Here is a 21,557-nt window from a genome sequence, read left to right as displayed (position 1 = left end):
GCACGGAGAAGATACAGATGGGTCCTGGGGAGTTATGGGTTTGGATAGAAGGTGGTCTGGCTGGAGAGATCGTAGAGGGGCAGCAGCTGGAGATGGGGCGTTGGGCGGCTCCAGCTCTGATGAGGATTTGCAGCAACAAGGTTCAGCTGTGGATGGGGCGTTAGCTGGCTCAAGTTCTGAGGAGGACTTGTAAATAAAAGTAAGTTTGTTGCTAATGTGGCCTTGCAATCGGCAAGGTGTTTGTTGGGCGCTTTCGGGATCTGTTTCAGAAGACGTGTTTGGAACCTGGGTTTTTAGTGGCAACGGGGGCTGGCATTGTGTGGGTTTGCAATGGATTGTCCTGTGTTGGTTTTATGTATTAGCTGCCGGCTTGCCTCCGTCGCTTTGGCTCTTTGTGTTTACCTTGGACTGGAATTTGGTGACTGTGACTTCTCCCTGACGACTTGGACTAGAACTTGATGACCGTGACTTCTCCCTGATGACTTGGACTGGAACTTGATGACCGTCACTTCTCCCTGCCGACTTGGACTAGAACTTGATGCCTGTGACTTCTCCCTAACGACGTGGATTGGATGTGGCAGCTGCGACTTCTCCTTTACAACGCGGTTTAGCTTTAACTACGTTTTGGGGCATTGTGTGGTTATTGGTCACTGTGGGTAATTGCTGGTAGCTTTCCTGTGTTTGTTTAGCTCCAACCAGCAGGTGGAGCAAGTTCCCAGCCTTTTCAACTAAGTTTGTTTTAATCTGGATTATTTCCCAGGATAATCCAGATTATATCCTGAGTTTGGGTTTTCGAGTTCTTTTTGGGCATTGTTACTTCACACTGAAGAGAAAGTGTTTTGAGCCCTTTTTTGGTTGCTTCTTAGGTTTTTTTGTGTTGTTTTTTGCAATCAACTGAGTTATTTATATTGGCTGGCGTCTGACTTGTAACAGATAACCCAGTTCAAAGCAGATATTGTGGGATTTTTTGCCTTGATATTCTGGGATATATGTCTGTTTGGAAGGGCCCTTAAACGTTCGTCCTTCTCTGCCAAAAAATGCTGGTGCCTCAGTAAACTGTAACTCCCAGTATTCCAGAGCATTGAGTCAAGGCAGTTAACATGATGTCAAAATGCATCAATTCGATAGTGTAGATGCATCCTCAGAGACTTGGGCCAGCCAGTGTTGGCTCACTTGGACTACATCAGTCTTACCCATCATGGCACCCTCCAGAAATGTTGAGCTTCCATCATTTCCAGTAGTATGGTCAATGGGAGATGGAATCCAACACATCTGGAGCATTCCTGCACCAGGGAAGCTCTTATAAGGCAATGGCAAAATTATATACCAGCCTTGCTTGATTTATTAGCCTCTATCGTGCCAACGTTCAACCTCACCTTTGGAACCTGGCTCTGTTTTCATTCAGGAGATAAGGAGGCAGCCACAGAGCTGAGAGGCCCAGAAAGACAGCTTCCCACTGAGATACATACATTATAAGAGATCTCCAGCTAAGCCCATGGCTTTTCTCAGGACAGGTTTATGGACTGAAGAGAGATGAGGAGACACTCAAATGGAGGGGAGAAGGTCTTCACATCTGAACTACATGCCCAGCAGAAGATGCACTGGACTCAGATATTAGAGCCTACCATGGCAGGCACCTAATAAGTCAAATAAGATGCCCTTGGAATACAGAAAAAAAATCCAAATATTATCTGAAGTGTTGTGGCTGCAAATCTACACCCAGTATTTTGATATGCATTGACTACAGATGGAAATTTCCATTAATTTCACTCTCTCATGCAAAAGGAGTACAGTCAATCCTCTCCATTAGCAGGTTTATTTAATCATTTATTGACTTGATTTATTTACCCTGCCATTTCTCGCAATATAAAGACTCAAGATGATTTTTTTCTTGGTTTGTGCATTTGATTAATATAGTCTCTTTAGGGATTTCTAGGTCCAGCAGGAAGCTCTATGGCAACTCTATGATAGACTTTCCGTAAGAATGGGAGAAATGGGAAGTCAAAATGGCATTTCAAGTTTGCAAGCCCATTAGGAAGAAAATTCACCAACCCTTTGGGTTGTCAGTCTTCTGAAACTAGCAGGCCTCTGTTGTCAAAAGTGATGTAACTAAGCAGACATTCCAGCTCCAAAGAGACTCCCTCTGAGCTCATAATGCTGTCTTCATTGATTCCAACTAGTTTACAATCACTTTTCTATAAACTTCCCTTTGGGGAACTGATACCAGTTTACTACAGCTTGTAATTGAATCCTATGTGTGCATACCCAGAAGTAAATGTGTGGGTGATCTCCTCTCTCCCCTCCTCAGACAAAAGCAAATTGTTGCAGCCCCCCTTAGATTGTATGTTTCTTCCTCTTTACATCTTGAACACTCTCCGATGTTTGGCCATATGTGTCTGAGAATATGCATGCATATTCTGAGCTTTAGTCTCTATCTTTTGTGCCCTTCCAAAAATTTTTTTTAAAAAAACCACAGTCTTGGTGAACCCAGATACATCCCATACCAAGAAGGAGTTCAAGCTTGAAGGATTCGTGCCCTTTTGGATGAGACAGTATTTGTAAAGGCATATCCAACAATATCTGACTTATCTTGCCCTTTTGACACTGCCATATAAAATCCAGATTATCTGCTTTGAACTGGATTATATGGCAGTCTAGACACAGATAATTCAGTTTAAATCAGATAATGTGGATTATGATTTGATAATCTGGATTATATGGCAGTGTAAGGGCAGCCTTTGTGAAGCTAACCTGCTTGTGATGTTTGTGCTGACTCCTTGGGATGCTTTGGAAGGCAGAAGGTAACAGATTCATCAGAAACATAATTAGGAGAGACCAAAAGGTGAACCTATCACAGTATTATCTGGGACCAAGACTGTGATGATTCACCTAGCGTGTTGTAATGACTGTTTGGGGAATTGACCTCCGGCAGATCCCAGAGGCATATTGTGTGAAAATTCATATTTTTCCAGCTGAAATATTCTCTGGATCTAGGACCCCTTCCACACAGCTAAATAAAATCCCACATTATCTGCTTTCAACTGGAATGTATGGCAGTGAGGACTCAAATAACCCAGTTCAAAGCAGATATTGTGGGATTTTCTGCCTTCATGTTCTGGGTTATATGAATGTGTGGAAGGGTCCTAGGAGAGGGGTCTTGCGGGATTCTTTGTGAGCCTAATGGAGATCAAGGATCTCCCCCCCCCCCCAAAAAAAAAGCCACATACAACCCCAGGCCACAAGATTTACACCTCTTGTCTCATGTTAGGAAGGGACAAGTTTCCCATCCATTCCCCTCTCTGAAAGGATGCATATCAAACATTTGCCATGTTTACCATAGGCTTTTAATCTTTCTTCTGGTGGTGGTGGTGGTGGTGGGGGGGGGGGTTGAGAGAGAGAACAGCCCTGCTGTATCACCATTCTTTTTTGCCACTTGGCCAAATAAATAAATAAATAACTTGGGAAAGATGAGTTTTTCAAATAGCAAAAACTGCTGGATACCTTTGGCATGAAAGTAAATTCAAGGACAGTCTGCAAACTTCTTAAATAAATATTTTAAAATAAATATAGTAGTCCTCGTCCATGCACTGCAAGACTAGCCAGGTATTGGGAGGCCTTTCCGCCTGTGGTGTGTGGATCAAAGCCACTGGAGATATTTCCATGGATCCACCAAAGAGAAGCGAAGGCCTGGCTCCTCATCTCCTGGAAGGTCCCCCCACTTGGGTGGGATTCTTGGGAGAGGCCCCTGCCTGGCCTTTCTGGGAGGGGGGCGGCTGGGAGGGCAGCTTCTTCTTCAGGACCGGAGTCTTGTTTTTGCTCCTGAACACCTTGTTGGGGTCCAGCTTGTTCACAAACAGGTCCGCCTCCTCAGAGAGCTGCTCCGTATTGATGGTGATGGGCTTGTACATGTTGAACCATTGCTGGGTGAAGAAAGGAAAACAAGGGTTAGAAGTGAGAAGCTGGCCAGGTACTGGAGGTCAGGGTATTTGCTTTTTTTTTTTTTTTTTTTTTGCTTTTTGTGAATGGCAGATTGGGGTTGGCCCAGGTGGTCTCTTCCAACTCTATGATTCTATGATAATTCATTGATTCCTGCTCTAGTTTCTGGAGCAAAAGAAAACAATTCCCCTCCATCTTCTACATGGCATCCCCTCAGGTATTTTAAGATGGATTTATCTTGTCACCTCTCAATTTCCCCACCTATGCGATAAAAATAGGCAAAAAGAATTACATAAATTGAGCATCCCTTATCCAGAATTCCAAAATCTGAAATGCTCAAAACATTTGAAATTGTCCACAAAGAGCGACCCCATTGCTTTCTGAGGCTTCGGTGTACACAACTTGGTTTCATAAACAAAATTATTTGAAGTATTGTATAAAAATAACTTTCAGGCTATGTCTACACACATGATTTTCATGTTAATGCTTGCGTCTCATCTCCAATATGACAATATGACTTATTATGTATGTATATACAAATACAGGGCCGGGCTGTGGCGCAGCTGGCTAGTAACCAACTGCAATAAATCACTCCTGACGGTATAGAGCTGTTGAACACAAACATATAGAATATATATATATACACACACAGAGGGTGCATTTATATTGTGAATTGAACGGAATTGGACACCACTTGAACTGCTATGGCTCAATGCTTTGAAATCCTGGGATTTGTAGTTTGGGAAAACAATAGCATTCTCCTTTGGAGAAGGGCTGTGGGGGCCGGGCTGTGGCGCAGCTGGCTAGTAACCAGCTGCAATAAATCACTACTGACCAAGAGGTCATGAGTTCGAAGCCAGGGTCGGGTTAAGCCCCCGACCATTAAATAGCCTGGCTTGCTGTTGACCTATGCAGCCCTGAAAGACAGTTGCACCTGTCAAGTAGGGAAATTTAGGTACGCTTTATGCTGGAGACTAATTTAACTAATTTACAACACCATAAAACTGCCAGCAAAACACCAGGAAAGGAATGAGGAAGTACAGCCAATAGTGGATGCTGAAGCAACAGCTCCCCCTGTGGCCGGAATCGTGAAGCTGGAAAAATGTTAAAATGCCTCTGTGTGTGTCTATACTGTATGTTGTTTGTCTGTTGGCATTGAATGTTTGCCATATATGTGTTCATTGTAATCCGCCCTGAGTCCCCTTCGGGGTGAGAAGGGCGGAATATAAATACTGTAAATAAATAAATAATAAATAAATAAATCCCAAAATATGAAAAAAAAATCTGAAATCCAAAAGACTTCTGGTCCCAAGCATTTCAGATAAGAGATATTTAACCTGTACTATATTAGGGATGAATCAACAGAGGCTGTAGCTCAGGCATGGGCAAACTTCATCCCTCCAGGTGCTTTGGACTTAGGTTCTAAGGAATTGTGGGAGTTGAAGTCCAAAACATCTGGAGGAAGAGCTGAAGTTGGCCCATGCCTGCTGTAGCTTGTTCAGAATAATCTAGTGACTTTGCAGAAGAACTGGGATCTAAACTTGGGACCTTGCATGGAGCAACACTTAGCCTTTCAGCCCTTAGTAAAATAGGCTGCAGTTCTTCTGTCTCTGACCTTGGCCTGGGGGCTGATGCCGTAGCTCGTGAAGGCGTATTGCCACTGCGGGAGACCAAGGTGGGTGATCAGGAGCCGGTAGTAGGCCGTGAAGCTCTTGGTCAGGAAATGCCAATAAAGGGCCCGGTCCAGGAACCAGATCTCAGATTCAGGGCTGACAACTGGAATTGAGATGGAGGAAAAGAAGACACTGAGGACAATCGCAAGCCAAGAACAAGGCAGTTTTAGATTTTACAATAAAGCTGCACTATTCGAACTCTGAATTTCCAGGCTTCAACTTCCTTATTGCTCTGGTCAACTTGGCCAATGGTTTGGAATTCTGAGAACAAAGTGCAAAATATCTGCAAGACTAATGCTTGAGGACCACTGCATTTGAGAACAGTGAGTCCCAAGCTAGTTGCGTCTCCAAGAGAGAAGGAAGCATTGCTGTCTTCCAAAGGGATTCAGCTATGAGGAATTTTGGGAGTGTCCATCCAAAAAGAAGAGTCTTCCGCAAGTCCGGAAGGCATTGTTCCAGAGGAAATACCTTCCTTCTGAGACATCTAGTGGTTTCCATATCAGAGAAGGACCGCATCCACCCTCAACTTTAATCCAAAATGTAAAGGAGCTATCTAAGTTGTCAGGTCCTATCCTCCAAATAGTCCTAGCACATTGGACAGCTGTTTTGAAATTTGTACTAGAATCCATGGATCCACTAAAGTGGAGGCCACTAGACGACACCAGCTGGATGCCCACATGTGGGATTATAAAAAAAACACCTTTGGGGGCAAAAGAAGGGCAAAGGTGTGCCTTCCTTTCAAGAAGAATTGTTTCTGGAAGTTCCTAAAAGTAGCAACTTCTAAATGATTTCTTTCTATATCTCAGTGGTGATCTAGGGCTCACAAAACCAAGTGGGGAAGGTGGGCTATACAAAGGTCAAAATCTCTATGTTGGCCACTTCTGGCATATAAGCAAAGAAAGAAAGAAAATTCTATAAACAACAGCCCAAGGCATGATTGCCTGAATGTTCCAATTGGATTGAAAAGGATATGTGAACATTGAGAACAGGCTATCTGCTCTTGGCATGAAGGCAGGGTGATGAAATGATGTGGAAAGTGGGGACCTACAAAATACTGGAAAATGGAGGGGATGAATGGGAGGTTTAGAGGAAGAGAGGCAGAAAGAGGAATGAGATATACTTTTGGAGTCTGGAGAAAAGAATGGCAGAGAAGCTGGATCTCTGGGTAGTGATGGTGAATCCTTTCCAGACTTTAAAGAAGCCCTCCAAGGTGTTAAACCCTCTTTTTGAATTGGTCCAGCATCTTGGAGAGCTCCTTCAAATCTAGCCAAAACCTGGAATGGATTCACCACTTGACTGACATGGGAGCCACCAACTGCTACTTTCCAAGTGTTTTAACAGACACAACATATGCAAAAAGCCCAGCTCCTGGGTTGCTGACATCTAGCCACCTACCTGGCTTGGTGTTCTTGTACACAAGACAAACCTTCCCATTTCCTCCACATGGATCTAACTCAAATATCAGGCTGCGAGAATCCAAATGAGGTTTCTCTGGCTGGTCCTTGTCCCCTAGGAAAGGAAAGACCAACAAAGGAAACCTTCAAACAAAACCACTTGAAAAAGGAGGTTTATGTAACAGAGGGTTGTAAAAGAACAACGTCAGGGACTCTGTATGGTGAGGTTTGTGGGAAAAGACACAAACCAAGACCTGCTATGGCTATGAGAATCCTTTACCACCTTCGTCATCCGTATCCTCCAGGTCAGCAAGAGTGGGTGCATTGGGCAAGGTGTAGATTGGGGATGCTCCAAGACGGTTCAGCTTGGAGATGCTGTTGATGGTCATGCATCCCAGGGGCATAGGGTTATCTGGAAGAAACAGGCAAACCATATCCTGATGAAGATCAAATATTTTTTAAAAATATCTGCAACGTGGTTTTTTCAAATTCCCCATCCTAGGATGGGCACCCAGGCCATGTATGGAATAAAGGCTCAAACGGGCCTTTCATTACAGTAATAATCTCTCACGCCTCCTAACACAAGACGATCCCAGAATGTGTTATGTCTGAGCTTTAGAAATCTTCTCTTTATTAATTCTCTTTAGGCATTTTTTGGGTTCTGTACTACAATTCCATGGTATTCCTGGGATGGAAGTCCTTCTTTTCAATAGGATTCAGTCTTTTTGATGGGACTGTGTAATTATGTGATGTTCGGGAATGTGTCCCCTGAGGATACACTGTATCCTCACTGTATATGACAACCATAAACTAAAGTTGATTAAGCTTACCATCAAACTTGACACTCCAGGTCATATGGAAGCCATCGGTCATCAGGTAGAAACTTTTTAAATCCTCAGGCAGGACACAAGCATTTTTCTACAAGCAAAGATAAGGGTAGACGGAAAGACATTATTTTAGATTGTTTACATAATGTTTAAATCATCTCCTTTAAAGAGTTCATTGATGTAATACATTTTAGTATATTACAGTTATTAATATTACTACTCAAACTGTCTTAAATTGATTTCATTCTGCATTCTCCCAAGATCTTTGGATGTGGGGTGGAATCATATTTCCACTTTATATGTATGGATGGTGAAGGAAGTGGAGAGGAAGAAAACCAGCCCATCTGAAATGTGATGCTGGAGAAGACCATGGACAGCTAGAAAGACAAATATATGTGACCTGGAGCAAAACAAGCTCTCCTTAGAAGCCAAGACAACTAAGCCATTCACTAGTACTAGTAAAATAAAAGAAGGGCTGAAAGATATTTAACTAAGAAAATTTAATGCAGAAGAAAAAGGAATTATCAAAATGCTATCAATTCCCTAAGTACTAGACAGTGGCACTGAGACACACAGAGGTAGCACATCTCTCCTTCTCAATTTACAAATTTCCCTCTCAAAGCTAACAAAATCAAACTTTTTGTAATCATCACAAATGAAAGTAGCACAGTTTAAATCATTTTATACTGATTCCAAATATGTCCTTATTTTTTTCCATGTCAACTTTTAAAAATATGATGATTGGACAATTACAGCGGACTATTGTAAAGTCTGTACATTTTGCATCATATTAGTGTAACACAAGCCGACAAGTATTTTTCATCAGATATAATTTTAGGTCATCCTTACAGAGTTTTTTTGCGCTGGATTCAGATCTGTGTTTATATTTTCTCCATTACGTGTAGTTTTTGTGATGAGGCTAATCACATAATTAATACATTTGCACACTGATATCAACAGAATCTAACTGATATCAGCGCGTAAATGCATTAATAATTCAATTAGCCTCATCGCAAAAACTACACGATAGAGAGGGGAAAAAAAACACCAATCTGAATTCAGTGCAAAAAAACTCTAATGACCTAAATTATATCTGATGAAAAATACTTGTTGGCTTATATCATCATCATCATAATCATCATCATCATCATCATCGAAGCCATGGCCGCACTAAGTCTGCAGGACTGTGGATAGCAGGGTGACTTGGAGGTCTCTCATTCACAGGATCACCATAAGTTGAAGGAGACACGAAGGCAGTCAACATACAAACACAGATAACTCAGTAAAAAGCCAACCACTGGCTTTCCAGAGTAACTCCATGTCTCTACTCTCTAGAAGAGTGTAATAAGTCACAATATCTATTGCAGTAAAATCCCAAGCTCAAGATAGATTTAATACAGTAGAGTCTCACTTATCCAACATAAACGGGCTGGTAGAATGTTGGATAAGCGAATATGTTGGATAATAAGGAGGGATTGAGGAAAAGCCTATTAAGCATCAAATTAGGTTATGATTTTACAAATTAAGCACCAAAACATCATGTTATACAACAAATTTGACAGAAAAAGTAGTTCAATACGCAGTAATGCTATGTAGTAATTACTGTATTTACGAATTTAGCACCAAAATATCATGATGTATTGAAAACATGGACTACAAAAATGCGTTGGATAATCCAGAACGTTGGATAAGTGAGACTCTACTGTATTAATATTAATAGTAATAGTTTATTTGTTACCCACCTGTCCTCATGCCTCAAGGAGAGGTACAACACAGTTAACACACCCAGACAAAACACAACCCCATAAAATACCTATATTAAAATACATAGTATAAGGTTCAAAAATTCACAGAGTGATTATTCCTCAGTGACAAGGAGCAGCCTGGATGCTATCTCAAAGGCATTCCTAGGATTCAGTCTCAATTTCTCTGAGCAAATGACCTTAAGAGCAAAGAGGTCCAGGTCAAGTGCCTGCCAGGCATCTCTGGCACTTGAGCAACAAAGAGTCCACTCACTGACATTCCTCAACCAGAATTAGACTTTTCCCTTGTACTGTGTTGATCTTTCAATGGCTTGATTCAACTTGGTGTTTCAGTCTGAATTTCAAAAAGTCTTTTTCCAAGATGTTGAACCCTGTTTTCTCAAAATAGCAAGCTGAAGAGTCCCTTGAAATGGTCGGATTAAAAGCAGGACATCTTAACAGCATCTGACAACAGGATGATAGAAGATTGACTGGGACTTTCCCTGCGAAAGTTGGAAGGTATGGAATGTGCCTCCAACGTAACAATGACACGTTCTTAACTATCATAGAAACCATTGTTTCATTGCTTCTTTGCTTTCTCCTGACTCTCCCATTCTTATGAACACGAAGGTTCTCAGTTGTATGGGACACAGTTTTGTATATACACACACATTGCATTCTTGTAGGCTTGAGTCAAGCCTGACCCCTTGCCCTGTTGCATTCGCAGCTCCCTAATAATTGAGTCCACTGTGTTTGGATTTGTGACACCGGCCTGCTGTCTGATCTCACTCTGGCATCCTGGATGACATGCCCCTAAAATCCTGCCCCCTAAATAAACAACCTGCAAAACACACAGGAGTGGCCACCAGAGGAAGAGCCGTTTGCACAAAGCAGGGACGTCGAAAGCACAATGATCCGGCTGGTGAGATTTTTTCCCCCCTTTTATGCCAGAGTTCCAGTCCCACCTTAACTTGGAAAGGGAAAAATGCAATTATTCTTCAGAAAGAGTAAATGTGGATGCTTAACAAATGTCTAAGTCCAAGTATACCTTGGTTGACAAAACAGTTGCATTTCTAGGCAGAAAATGTAGTAGTAGAGGTAGAAACAGTGTAAAAAATGTGTGTTTTCCGGGCTGTATGACCATGTTCCAGAAGCATTCTCTCCTGACATTTCGCCCACATCTATGGCAAGCATCCTCAGAGGTTGAGAGGTATATTGGAAAAATTAAGCAAGGGAGATTTATATATGTGTGGAAGAAGGAACTCTTTTCTTTTGGAGGCCATTGTGAATGTTGTAATTAATCACCTTGATTAATGGCCTTGCCAGTCATGTCCTGGCTTCTTTCTGCCTGGGGGAATCCTTTGTTGGGAGGTGTTAGCTGGTCCTAATCGATTCATGTCTGGAATTCCTCTGTTTTCAGAGTGTTGTTCCTTATTCACTGTTCTGATTTTAGAGGTTTTTTTTAATACTGGTAGCTAGAATGTGTTCGTTTTCATTGTTTCCTCCTTTCTGTTGAAATTGTCCACTCGCTTCTTGTGGATTTCAATGGCTTCTCTGTCTAGTCATGGTGGTTGTCAGAGTGGTCCAGCATTTCTGTGTTTTCAAATAATATTCTGTGTCCAGGTTGGTTCATCAGGTGCTCTGCTATGGCTGACTTCTCTGGTTGAGTTAGTCTGCAATGCTTTTCATGTTCCTTGATTCATGACTGGGCAATGCTGCTGTGTTTGTGGTCCCTATGTAGACTTGTCCACAGCTGCATGGCATATAATAGACTTCTGCAGAGGTGAGAGGATCCTTCTTGTCCTTCACTGAACATAGCATTTGTTGGATTTTCTTGGTGGGTCTGTAGATAGTTTGTAAGTTGTGTTTCTTCCTCAGCTTCCCTATGCGATCAGTGATTCCCTTGACGTCTGGTAAGAACACTTTTCCTCTGGGGGAATCTTTGTCTTGACTCTCATGGCTTGTTCTTGGTCTTGCAGCTCTTCTAATGTCTGTACTGGATTCTCCATTTGTGTCAGACATAAAATTATTTAAAAGTTTGTGCATAAAATACTTCCTGGGTATGAGTATAAGATGCATGTAAAACATAACATTGATTCATAGGACTCAATCAAATTGGAACAATCAAAGTATGTGTGTGTGTGTGTGTGTGTGTATACTGCAAAGCTGTTGTGTACCTTCAGGTGATTTGTGATTTATAGCGATCCTAAGGTGATTTTACCACAGACAGGGATTTCTTGGCACAATTTGGTCTGTTTTATATTGAATAATGCAATTCTTGTGCCAACTGGGCTTCCAAGGAAGGGTGCTACTTATAATAGTGATGGAGATCAATCACAGGTGGCTGTAAAAGGGAATTCTCTTGTAGGGAATTTGTTTGGCAAATTCATGGATTGCAAAGTTAGCAGCATCTTATTAGCCTGGGTGGGAAGCATCAAGTCTCACAATCCGAGCGGCTGGTATTGATGCACTCCTTCTCAGGATAGTGGGACAAAGAAATGGGAAAAGATTAATGGACCAGATTAACCAGGGACAGGAAGAATCCTATGACTCCCACAGACATTGTTGGATTGTGGATCCTGGCATTCTTCAGTATTGGCTATATAGCAGACCCCACCCCCCTCCATTTTGGCTGCATTAGGGGCATGGGAGTGATCCATTAATTTTAAAAGTCTCTATTTGTTTAACCTGAGAAAACATCTATTGTTTATGGTTCACTTCTGCCAGAGAGTCCTAGAGAAAATTATTCACCAACACTCAGATTTTCAACTTTTTGTTTTCTAAATTGAAGAAACTAATATATATTTTAAATGTTTTTTTTTAAAGTTTATTTTATTGTAAGCTGTTCTGAGATCTTTGGATAAAGATTAGGATACAAATATTTAGAATTACAATAAATCTGCAAATAATTGATAGTCAAAAGTTAAACCTGCAAATAGCTGAGGAAAACCTGGGTCTTCTCATGATACAGCAAAAGTAATATTTGCTTTTTAGGACCTAGCATGGCTTTCCTTGTTTCTCCAGTCAGCACGGTGTCCTCCATAATGTAAGCCAACAAAAGAGTTCACTCAATGGGCTGCTTTTCCAGATTTGCCTGGTAATATTCCAACATAGTATTTTGAAATGTACTGGTGACATCTAGTGGGAGTGTATGGGATTACTGAAGGGCAACAATGGGGACGAACTCCCTTGGAAGATGGGCTCTCCATATCATTCAGTTTCAGAATACAAAGGAAAGGGGTGGCATCTAGTGACACCTTTAAGGGCCTTTTATTTCAGCATGATTTTACATGAATTTCAATGCAGGCCCTTTGGCTACATGAATGGAATGTGAGGTTCAAGCTATGAGAATTTAACTTTAATTTTCTTACCTGAAATGAACGTTGTCTTGGGCTTCTATCCACAGCATACCATAGACTTATGCTAGAGAACCTACAGATGTCTACAGAATTGTTTTCTCTAAGCCTCCAGTTCAATTCTAGGGTCAGTTTCTGTCAGAACCTCTACAGCATTTCACTTGAGGATTAGAGAAAACACTTCTTGAAGCATTGCTTGGTCCTCCAGCACAAAGCCTCTTGTTCAAAGAACTTGTGTAATCAGTGGATCTACTATAAATATGTGCTTATGTATAGATGTGTATTTCCCACTCTCTATATATCTATATATACATAACATGTACAATTATTTAAACACATGTTACCTGTTCCCATGAAATGATGGCATGGCGCTCAGCTGGCTCCTTCTCTATGAACATCACTTCAGAAACTCCTGGAGAGGCTTCTGCAAAAAAAAAAAAAAAGACAGCTGGATTTAGAATGTGCAGCCTTCAAGTGGAAGAAAGAGGACACTAAGATCATTTAAAATGTATAATCAGATGTGGTTTCACCAACACTGAGATTTCAGCCCAAATCTCATGCGAGGTTGTCACAGGAGACAAGTGTTAGTCATGTTACAAAGGGCAGCCTTGGGTGATAGATGTATGCACGATATAGGAAGCATCAGCCACAATTGCACCAAAGTACTTAAAAGGTACCAGATCCCACCTGACCAATCAAACTCATATTATATCAATATTAATACTAATAATGTGGGCTTAAAAACTCTAAAGGCACAAGATTCTGTCTAATCTTGGAAGCTAAGCAGGGTCAGGTTTGGTGTGTACTTTGATAGGAGACTACCAATGAAGACCAGTGTTGTAAGCTATATTTCAGAGGAAAGAACTGGAAAAGTTGTGGCCTAAGAAACACCTATGAAATTCATGGGGGTCCCTATAAGTCCACAAATGACTTGAAGGAACACATACACACTGCTGTTATGAGGAAAGCTAATAGAAAAAAAGCATCAAATAGAGAATGGGGAAGAGAGTTCTGCAGATACTATTTGCTGTTGTTGTTTATTCATTCAGTCGCTTCCGACTCTTCATGACCTCATGGACCAGCCACGCCAGAGCTTCCTGTCGGCCATCGCAGCACCAAGTTCTAGGGTTATTCTTGTTGAGCTGTGTTCCATGAAGGTTTGCCCTTGTCTTTCCTGCATTTCCATGACTGAGTGGGGGTTTGAACCCAGGTCTTCTGGAGTCCTAGCGCAGCACTTACGCTGGCTCTCAAATAAGTAAATACCCTGCAGCTTATGTTACATCTTAGCTGCTTATGGACAGTGGGACTTGCAATTTAACAGTGGCCTTTTAAAGCACTGAAAGATGTCAAATACTGCAACAAACAACAGAGTCCTCTTGTACGTTGGTTTCTGGCTTGTGGTATAAATGCTGAAAAAGTAGGCTGGGAAGCAGGAGGGAAGGGATGGAAATGTCACCTTGTTTCATACTTGCCTATTCTGCATTGTATGCACAGGGCTCTCTGCTATACGTGATCTCCTTTTTGCCCCCAGGATATTTTTAATCTAACATCCAGGCTGTTAAAAGGAGAATTTCCTCTTTTGATCTAGGATTTGGTTCAGCCCCCTTTAGAGCCTCATCCTTTGACACCTTCGTGTGTGACTCACACAGTATTCAGCCTCCCTCCGTCCAAGTTCGCTTACTTTTTCTTTGATCTCAGAAGAGCCAAATTTATTCTGTTTATAATTTGCTGGATGGTTAAATGCCTTCTGCGAAACTTGGATGATTGGTCGCCGCATAAAGGAAATATATATTGGCCGGAACTAAATGATTTAGGCGTGAACCCAAGGAAGGCGCGTGCTGGAGAAATGTTATGCAGGCAGCCAAAGGGTTTGAACTAAATGACCTAAGTGGATTTTCCCCATCTTTACCTTTGATGGTTCAAAGGGTTCCCAACGGATAGCAATCGGTACCTTTGCATTTTCCGGACAGACCTGGCATTTGCCTCCTGGATATCTCCTCACCGTACTTTCCTATATTGCTATTCTCACCTTCTAAGATGAATATATTGGTGACTGGATGAGGAAAATGCTCAGAAAACCACACTGGTGTATAATGAATCTGTAAGTAATGACATAGCTTAAAAGTGGCACCTTAAAAATGACACCCAATTTTAATTTAGAATCTTTCTAACCACTTCTCTCTCCCACAGGTAACACCTCCCATCTGCAAAGTCTTCATTTTAAAAATGTAAAATCTAATATCAATGAACCATTGCAAGATAAGGCAAAAAAACAAGGCACCTCTCAAAAAGCGCATCAACACTGTAGAATTAATGAAGCTTGAGCTGCCATGACTCAATAACAAGGGAATTGTAGTTTTACAATTTTTAATCTTCTATTCCAGAGTGCCTCACCAAACAACAGCACATGTGATTCCATAGCATTGAGCCATGGCAAGTGGTGGCAAACTGAATTTCTTCTACAGTGTAGATGCGTCCCAACTGTCCTGATTTGACAGGTATACTACAAGTTAAGCCATATAAACCAGAATATCAAGGCAGATAATCCACAATATCTACTCTGAACTGAGTTATCTGAATCTAGTAAGTAAGTAAGTAACTTTATTCTTATACCCCACCACCATCTCCCAACAGGGACTCAGGGAAGCTAACAAAACAAATATAACAAACACATTACAGTAAATAAAACCACAATAAAATCAACACTATAAAACAATACATTGCAATGATCATAAAACTCATTTAAAAGCATAAAATCTAGCATTCTTTGGCAGAGCACGCTAAAGACTGTATAAAACTACTGCTCTCAATATCCCCTAACATTGACCCATGGCAGAAGTGGTATCAAATGACACTAACTCTACAGTGTAAATGCAGCCCTTGCTTCATTTTCACTCTCAGAACAATTCTATATATGCGATTCCCCTTCTCCATTTCTAGTGCTTGAACTGCTTTCAGATCCTGTTGGCCACAGAGGAAGGAGACTTTGGATATTTGAATCAGAGTTGGAAGGGATTCCACGGGTCATTAGTCCAATGTCATTGTGCCAGGTGGAAAGACACAATCTAAGCTCTCTTGACAGATGGCCATCCAGCCTCTGCTTAAAAGCCTCAATGAAAGAAGACTCCACCGGACTTCGATGTAGAAGCATGTTCCATTGCTGAACATCTCTTATTGTCAGGACAATTTTTCTAATGTTTATGGGGAATCTCCTTTTTATGCAATTTGAATACATTGCTCCATTGTGTCCTAGGGCCCTTTCACACAGCCATATAACCCAGAAAATCAAGGCAGAAAATCCCACAATATCTGCTTTTAACTGGGTTATCTCAGTCCATGCTGCCATATATTCCAATTCAAAGCAGAAAATGTGGGATTTTATTCAGCTGTGTAGAAGGGGGTTAAGTCTCTGGAGCTTTGGAAAGCAAGATTGCGACTACTTCCTTATTCCCTCTGACACTGAGACCTTGAAGACATTTAGAGTTTTACTTTTTATATAACACTATGTAACATATTTTTGTCCTGGGTTATAAATGTCATTTCCTAATTGGTTCTATCATAAAAACATAGAAAAAGTTTCTTAAACTTCAAAAGCTTTGCTTTTGCAAGAGGGACATCCTGGTGAACATTTTGATCTCGTTTATCAATGAATATCTCATTGAGTTTTAACCAGTTTTACATTGTTTGTGGCAGCCACACATAAAATTTCTGGAGTATAGGTTATTACCTATAAAACCCTAAACGGTTCGGGCCCAGGTTACTTGAAAAACCACATCTCTGTATATAAACCAACATGCCCGTGATCACCTCCCGCTTCTGGAACTCCCTCCGCGAAAAAATAAAAATGGCCCTCTCCCTCCTCTCCTTTAAATACTTCTGAAAATCCACCTATGTGCCCTAGCCTGTGGAGAGGAGGACTAGAACATCTTAATATATAACCTCGTTTGGATACTAGAAACCCACCCTGGCTCTGTTGGCTGCTGTACACCATTCCATACTTTTAATGCATTTTAGTTGTTTAGATTTTATTATGTTGCAAATGTGTTTGATGAGCTATACAGTGTTCCCTCACTACAATAATTCTAAAAGACTATTATAAATCATAAAAAATTACAATTTCCAGCCTAAGGAAGAAGAAGCCAAAGGGAGAGAAAAGGAGCCGAAGTGGCAACAGGAGGAGGAAGAGGCTATTTATCGATAGGTTGATAAAGACTTAAATAGTGTATAACTATTAAAATAATGTATAAATATATAGCGTCCCTACTACACGGATTTTCACTTATTGCAGGTGGTCCTGGAACCTAACCCCAGAGATAAGTGAGGGAACACTATTATATTTATATACATACTTATTTTTTGGCTAGTTACTATAAGTTTATATTGCTAATGTTTTACTTATTGTTTTAATTTGGTTTTTCTGTCTGTTTGTTATAGTGTTATTGCAAAATATTAACTTGCTTCTTGTAAAATGTTTTGCCTGTTTGTGCTTTTTTCCTTCCCCAAGGGTAGCTAAAGCAGCCTGCAATGCCATCAAAATACCTAGAGAAAAAAGGAATAAAAAACCCAAATGAAATTTAAAAAACCACTGTCACCCCACCTAGAAGTGGAACAATTGCAAAAGAAAAGAAGTCTTGGTTTGCTTCATCCTCCTTGCACTCAGCAGGTCATTTAGGGGGTCCCTGAGGAAGAGATTATTATAATTATTTCTCTGTGTGTTTCCTTTCTACCCATCTTCCTGGGGAAAAAAGGTCTTTTCCTGGCCCATCCACAATGCCCCTATTCCTGATAGGAGAGATGTCTTTATTCTATGGGTTTCCCCCTAACACCGCAACTTCTTTTGAATTCGGGGCCCTTGCCTGGCAGAGCCGGGTTTCCCGCAAGTCCGTCTCACCTTCACGCAGCAACCACTTCCTCAAATTTATATTGCGGCAACTGGGAACCAGAGATTAAAGGTATCTTGATAAAGCTGTACAGAGTTGGCATGAGGAGATGAATATTGGAATATGAGTCACAGAATTGGTGAAAGAGACCCCAAGGGCCATCCAGTCCAACCCTATTCTGCCAGGCAAGAAGACACAACCTCCCAACAGATGGCCATCAAGCCTCTGCTTAAAAACCTCCAGAGAAGGAAACTCCAATGGGCTCCCAGGTAGTATACTGTATATACTTGAGTATAAGCCTACCTGAATATAAGCGGAGGCACCCAATTTTACCACAAAAAACTGGGAAAACATTGACTCCAGTATAAGCAGAGGGTGGTAAATTCCAAAACTAAAAATACGTAGATACCAATAAAATTACATTAATTGAGACATCAGTAGGTTAAATGTTTTTGAATATTTACATGAAGCTCAAATTTAAGATAAGACTGTCCAACTCTGATCAAATCATTATTCTCATCTTCTTCGATGTAAATGTGCTTATGTATCCTTTTAATAATAATAGAGTAAAATAATACATGTAACAATAATAATAATAGTAGTGATAATAATAAATACAGGAAAATAATACATGCAATAATAAATAGAATAAAATAATAAATGCAATAATAATAGGATCAGAGTGAAATAATAAATGTATTATTATTATTAATAATAAAATAGAGTAAAATAAATGTAATAGTAGCAACAATAATAGAGAAAAATAATAAATGTACCATATATTCTTGAGTATAAGCTGACCCAAATATAAGCCAACCAGGACCCTCACCCGAGTATAAGCAGAGGGGGGCTTTTTTAGTCTTAAAAAAGGGCTGAAAAACTAGGCTTATACTCGAGTATATACAGTATATTCCCCTGTCGAACTGCCCTTACCATCAGGAAGTTTCTTCTAATGTTTACATGGCATTTCCTTTCCTGCCATTTGGATCCATTGCTCTTTGTCCTGGTCTCTGGAGCAGCAGAAAACAAGCCTTGTCCCTTCCTCCTCAATGGGACATCCTTTCTAATATTTAAACCTGGTTATCATGCACCCTCCTCTCAACCTTCTTTTTCTCCAAGCTAAAGATAGATTCCTGGTTTCCAGACCTCTGACTATTTTGGTCGCCTTTCTTTGGACAACTTCCATCCAGTCCATATCTATATCTTGAATTGAGGTGCTCATGCTTGACTTATGTTGGTCCTATTTATGGTGTCTCGCAATCATTGAAATGCCAACCCATCCTGCAGCATCACAAGTATATTCTGCAAGGACATTTCAACAGAAAAAAACCTATTGATGATGCTCATGATGAGCAAGGTCAGTCATATTTTGGTTGTAGTTTATTCTCATAATCAAGGTATTACAGACCCACCAGTGTTAATCATATCCACCAATAAAACTATGCAACACATTTTTTGTTCCTGGGTTATAAATGCCAATTCCTAATCGGTTCTATCATAAAGACATGGGAGAAATTTATGCAACTGCCAAAACTTTGTTTTTGTGAGACATCTTGCTATAGCACAGTCTGTTCTAGCTTTGCAATGACTATATCACAGAGTCTCAACCAATTCAGCATAGTGGCAGCCACAAAAACAAAGTTTCTGGAGTAGAACAATTCCTTTCAAAGTCAGGACTGCACAATTAAGTAGGAAGTAACATTTTCAAACCAGGAACAGAATTTTGTTACATAGTGTAATGACTATTCCCATACATCCCCCATTCATATTACATTGATTGGTAGAGATTTTACTAAATATAATAATAATATAACTTTATTTATATACCGCCCTATCTCCTCATGGGACTCAGAGCGGTTTCAATAACACAGCAAACATACAGCAGTTAAAACCATACAACAGTTAGAACATAATACTACATGAACATAAAAACATAAGACATATAATCAATTAACAAGGAAATTAAAGCCTAATAAAATTTCATCATAATAGTAGTCCCTACATACTCAATGTGACATCCTTTCATATAGACCAGGCATGGGAAAATTCAGCCCTCCAGGTGTTCTGGACTTCAACTCCCACAATTTCTAACAGCCTACAAGCCTACAAGTCCAAAACACCTAGAGGGGCTAGGTTTGCCCATGCCAGATATACACACAAGACTCGTATTGATGCAGCTTAGAACAACATTGGCTTTTTTAGCTGCTGCATCACACTGTTGGCTCATGCATATAGACACTAAACTCCTATTGATGCAGCTTAGGATCACATTGGCTTTTTAAGCTGCTGCATCTCACTGTTGGCTCATGCATACAGACACTATAGACTCCTATTTGTACAACTTAGAATCACACTGGCTTTTTAAGCTGCTGTATCACACTGTCGGCTTATGCATGTAGACCAGTGGTTCTCAGCCTATGGGTCCCAAGGTCTTTTGGTCTACAACTCCCAGAAATCCCAGCCAGTTTACCTGCTGTTAGGATTTCTGTGAGTTTAAGGCCAAAACATCTGGGGACCCACAGGTTAAGAACCACTGATATAGATACTAGACTCCTATTAATACAGCTTAGAGTCACATTGGCTTTTTAAGCTGCTCCATCACACTGTATGGTCATGCATATAGACACTAGACTCCTATTGATGCAGCTTAGAATCACACTGGCTTTTAAAGCTGCAGCATCACACTGTATGCTCATGCTTATAGACACTAGACTCCTATTTGTATAGCTTAGGATCACATTGGCTTTTTTAGCTGCTCCATCACACTGTAGGCTCATGCACATAGACACTAAACTCCTATTGGTGCAGCTTGGAATCACATTGGCTTTTTTAGCTGCTGCATCACACTGTTGGCTTATGCATGTAGACCAGTGGTTCTCCGCCTATGTGTCCCCAGGTGTTTTGGTCTACAACTCCCAGAAATCCTAGCCAGTTTATCTACTGTTAGGATTTCTGTGAGTTTAAGGCCAAAACATCTGGAGACCTACAGGTTGAGAACCACTGATATAGATACTAGACTCCTATTAATACAGCTTAGAGTCACATTGGATTTTTAAGCTGCTGCATCACACTGTAGGCTCATGCATATAGACACTAGACTCCTATTTGTACAGCTAAGAATCACATTGGCTTTTTTAGCTGCTCCATCACACTGTTGGCTCATGCATATAGACATAACCTATAGGCATAACCTATTGATGCAGCTTAAAATCACATTGGCTTTTTAGGCTGCTGCATCACACTGTTGACTTATGCATGTAGACCAGTGATTCTTAGCCTGAGTCTCCAGGTGTTTTGGCCTACAACTCCCAGTTTGCCAGCTGTTAGGATTTCTGTGAGTTTAAGGCCAAAACATCTGGGGACCCACTGATATAGACGCTAGACTCCTATTAGTGCAGCTTAGAATCATACTGGCTTTTTAAGCTGCTGCATCACATGGTTGGCTCATGTCCATCTTGTGGTCTCCTAGATTCATCTCTACATTTCTTAATTTTTGGTTCATTCCTTTCTGAAACCTACCTAAGACGCGTGTCACCCCCAGCGTGAGCCTCTCCAGGTAGGGCTTGATGCTGTTGGAGGCCTGCAAGGCCTTCTCCTCCTCCATCGTCTCCTAACAACCCGCATAACAGACTCAAACAGGGCGAAAGCCCAAAGCGGAGACTTTTTGCTCCCTCTCCCGCCCCGTAGATAAACTCTTTCCTGGCTCACTCTCCCCCGCCTCTTCTTGATAGGCTGGTTTCTCCGGCTCG

The 21,557-nt window shown here is 40.9% G+C and overlaps 1 protein-coding gene across 1 annotated transcript; it reads right to left on the bottom strand.

Moving 5' to 3' along the window:
- Positions 1–1,802: 1,802 nt before the first annotated feature.
- Positions 1,803–21,515, bottom strand: tpgs2 (tubulin polyglutamylase complex subunit 2). Its single transcript, XM_008119157.3, has 7 exons — positions 21,328–21,515; positions 13,273–13,352; positions 7,834–7,921; positions 7,284–7,415; positions 7,005–7,118; positions 5,552–5,712; positions 1,803–3,920 (listed from the first exon to the last, which is right to left on the bottom strand). The coding sequence occupies exons 1-7, from the start codon at positions 21,410–21,412 to the stop codon at positions 3,696–3,698; spliced, it is 885 nt and encodes a 294-aa protein (XP_008117364.1). The 5' UTR covers positions 21,413–21,515; the 3' UTR covers positions 1,803–3,695.
- Positions 21,516–21,557: the final 42 nt, after the last annotated feature.

The sequence above is a fragment of the Anolis carolinensis genome, chromosome 2 (genome assembly GCF_035594765.1).
Source record: "Anolis carolinensis isolate JA03-04 chromosome 2, rAnoCar3.1.pri, whole genome shotgun sequence".
In the NCBI taxonomy this organism is placed as follows: domain Eukaryota; kingdom Metazoa; phylum Chordata; class Lepidosauria; order Squamata; family Dactyloidae; genus Anolis; species Anolis carolinensis.
The sequence above is the reverse complement of the archived record's forward strand: the minus strand, read 5'-3'. Positions and strand labels throughout refer to the sequence as shown.

Excerpts from the sequence above, each read along its gene's own strand:
- tpgs2 (XM_008119157.3), bottom strand. The coding sequence starts at position 21,412 with ATGGAGGAGGAGAAGGCCTTGCAGGCCTCCAACAGCATCAAGCCCTAC. Across the intron at positions 7,416-7,833 it reads CTGGAGTGTCAAGTTTGATG|ATAACCCTATGCCCCTGGGA; the intron begins GTAAGCTTAATC and ends TGTTTCTTCCAG. Across the intron at positions 5,713-7,004 it reads GTACAAGAACACCAAGCCAG|TTGTCAGCCCTGAATCTGAG; the intron begins GTAGGTGGCTAG and ends TCTCAATTCCAG.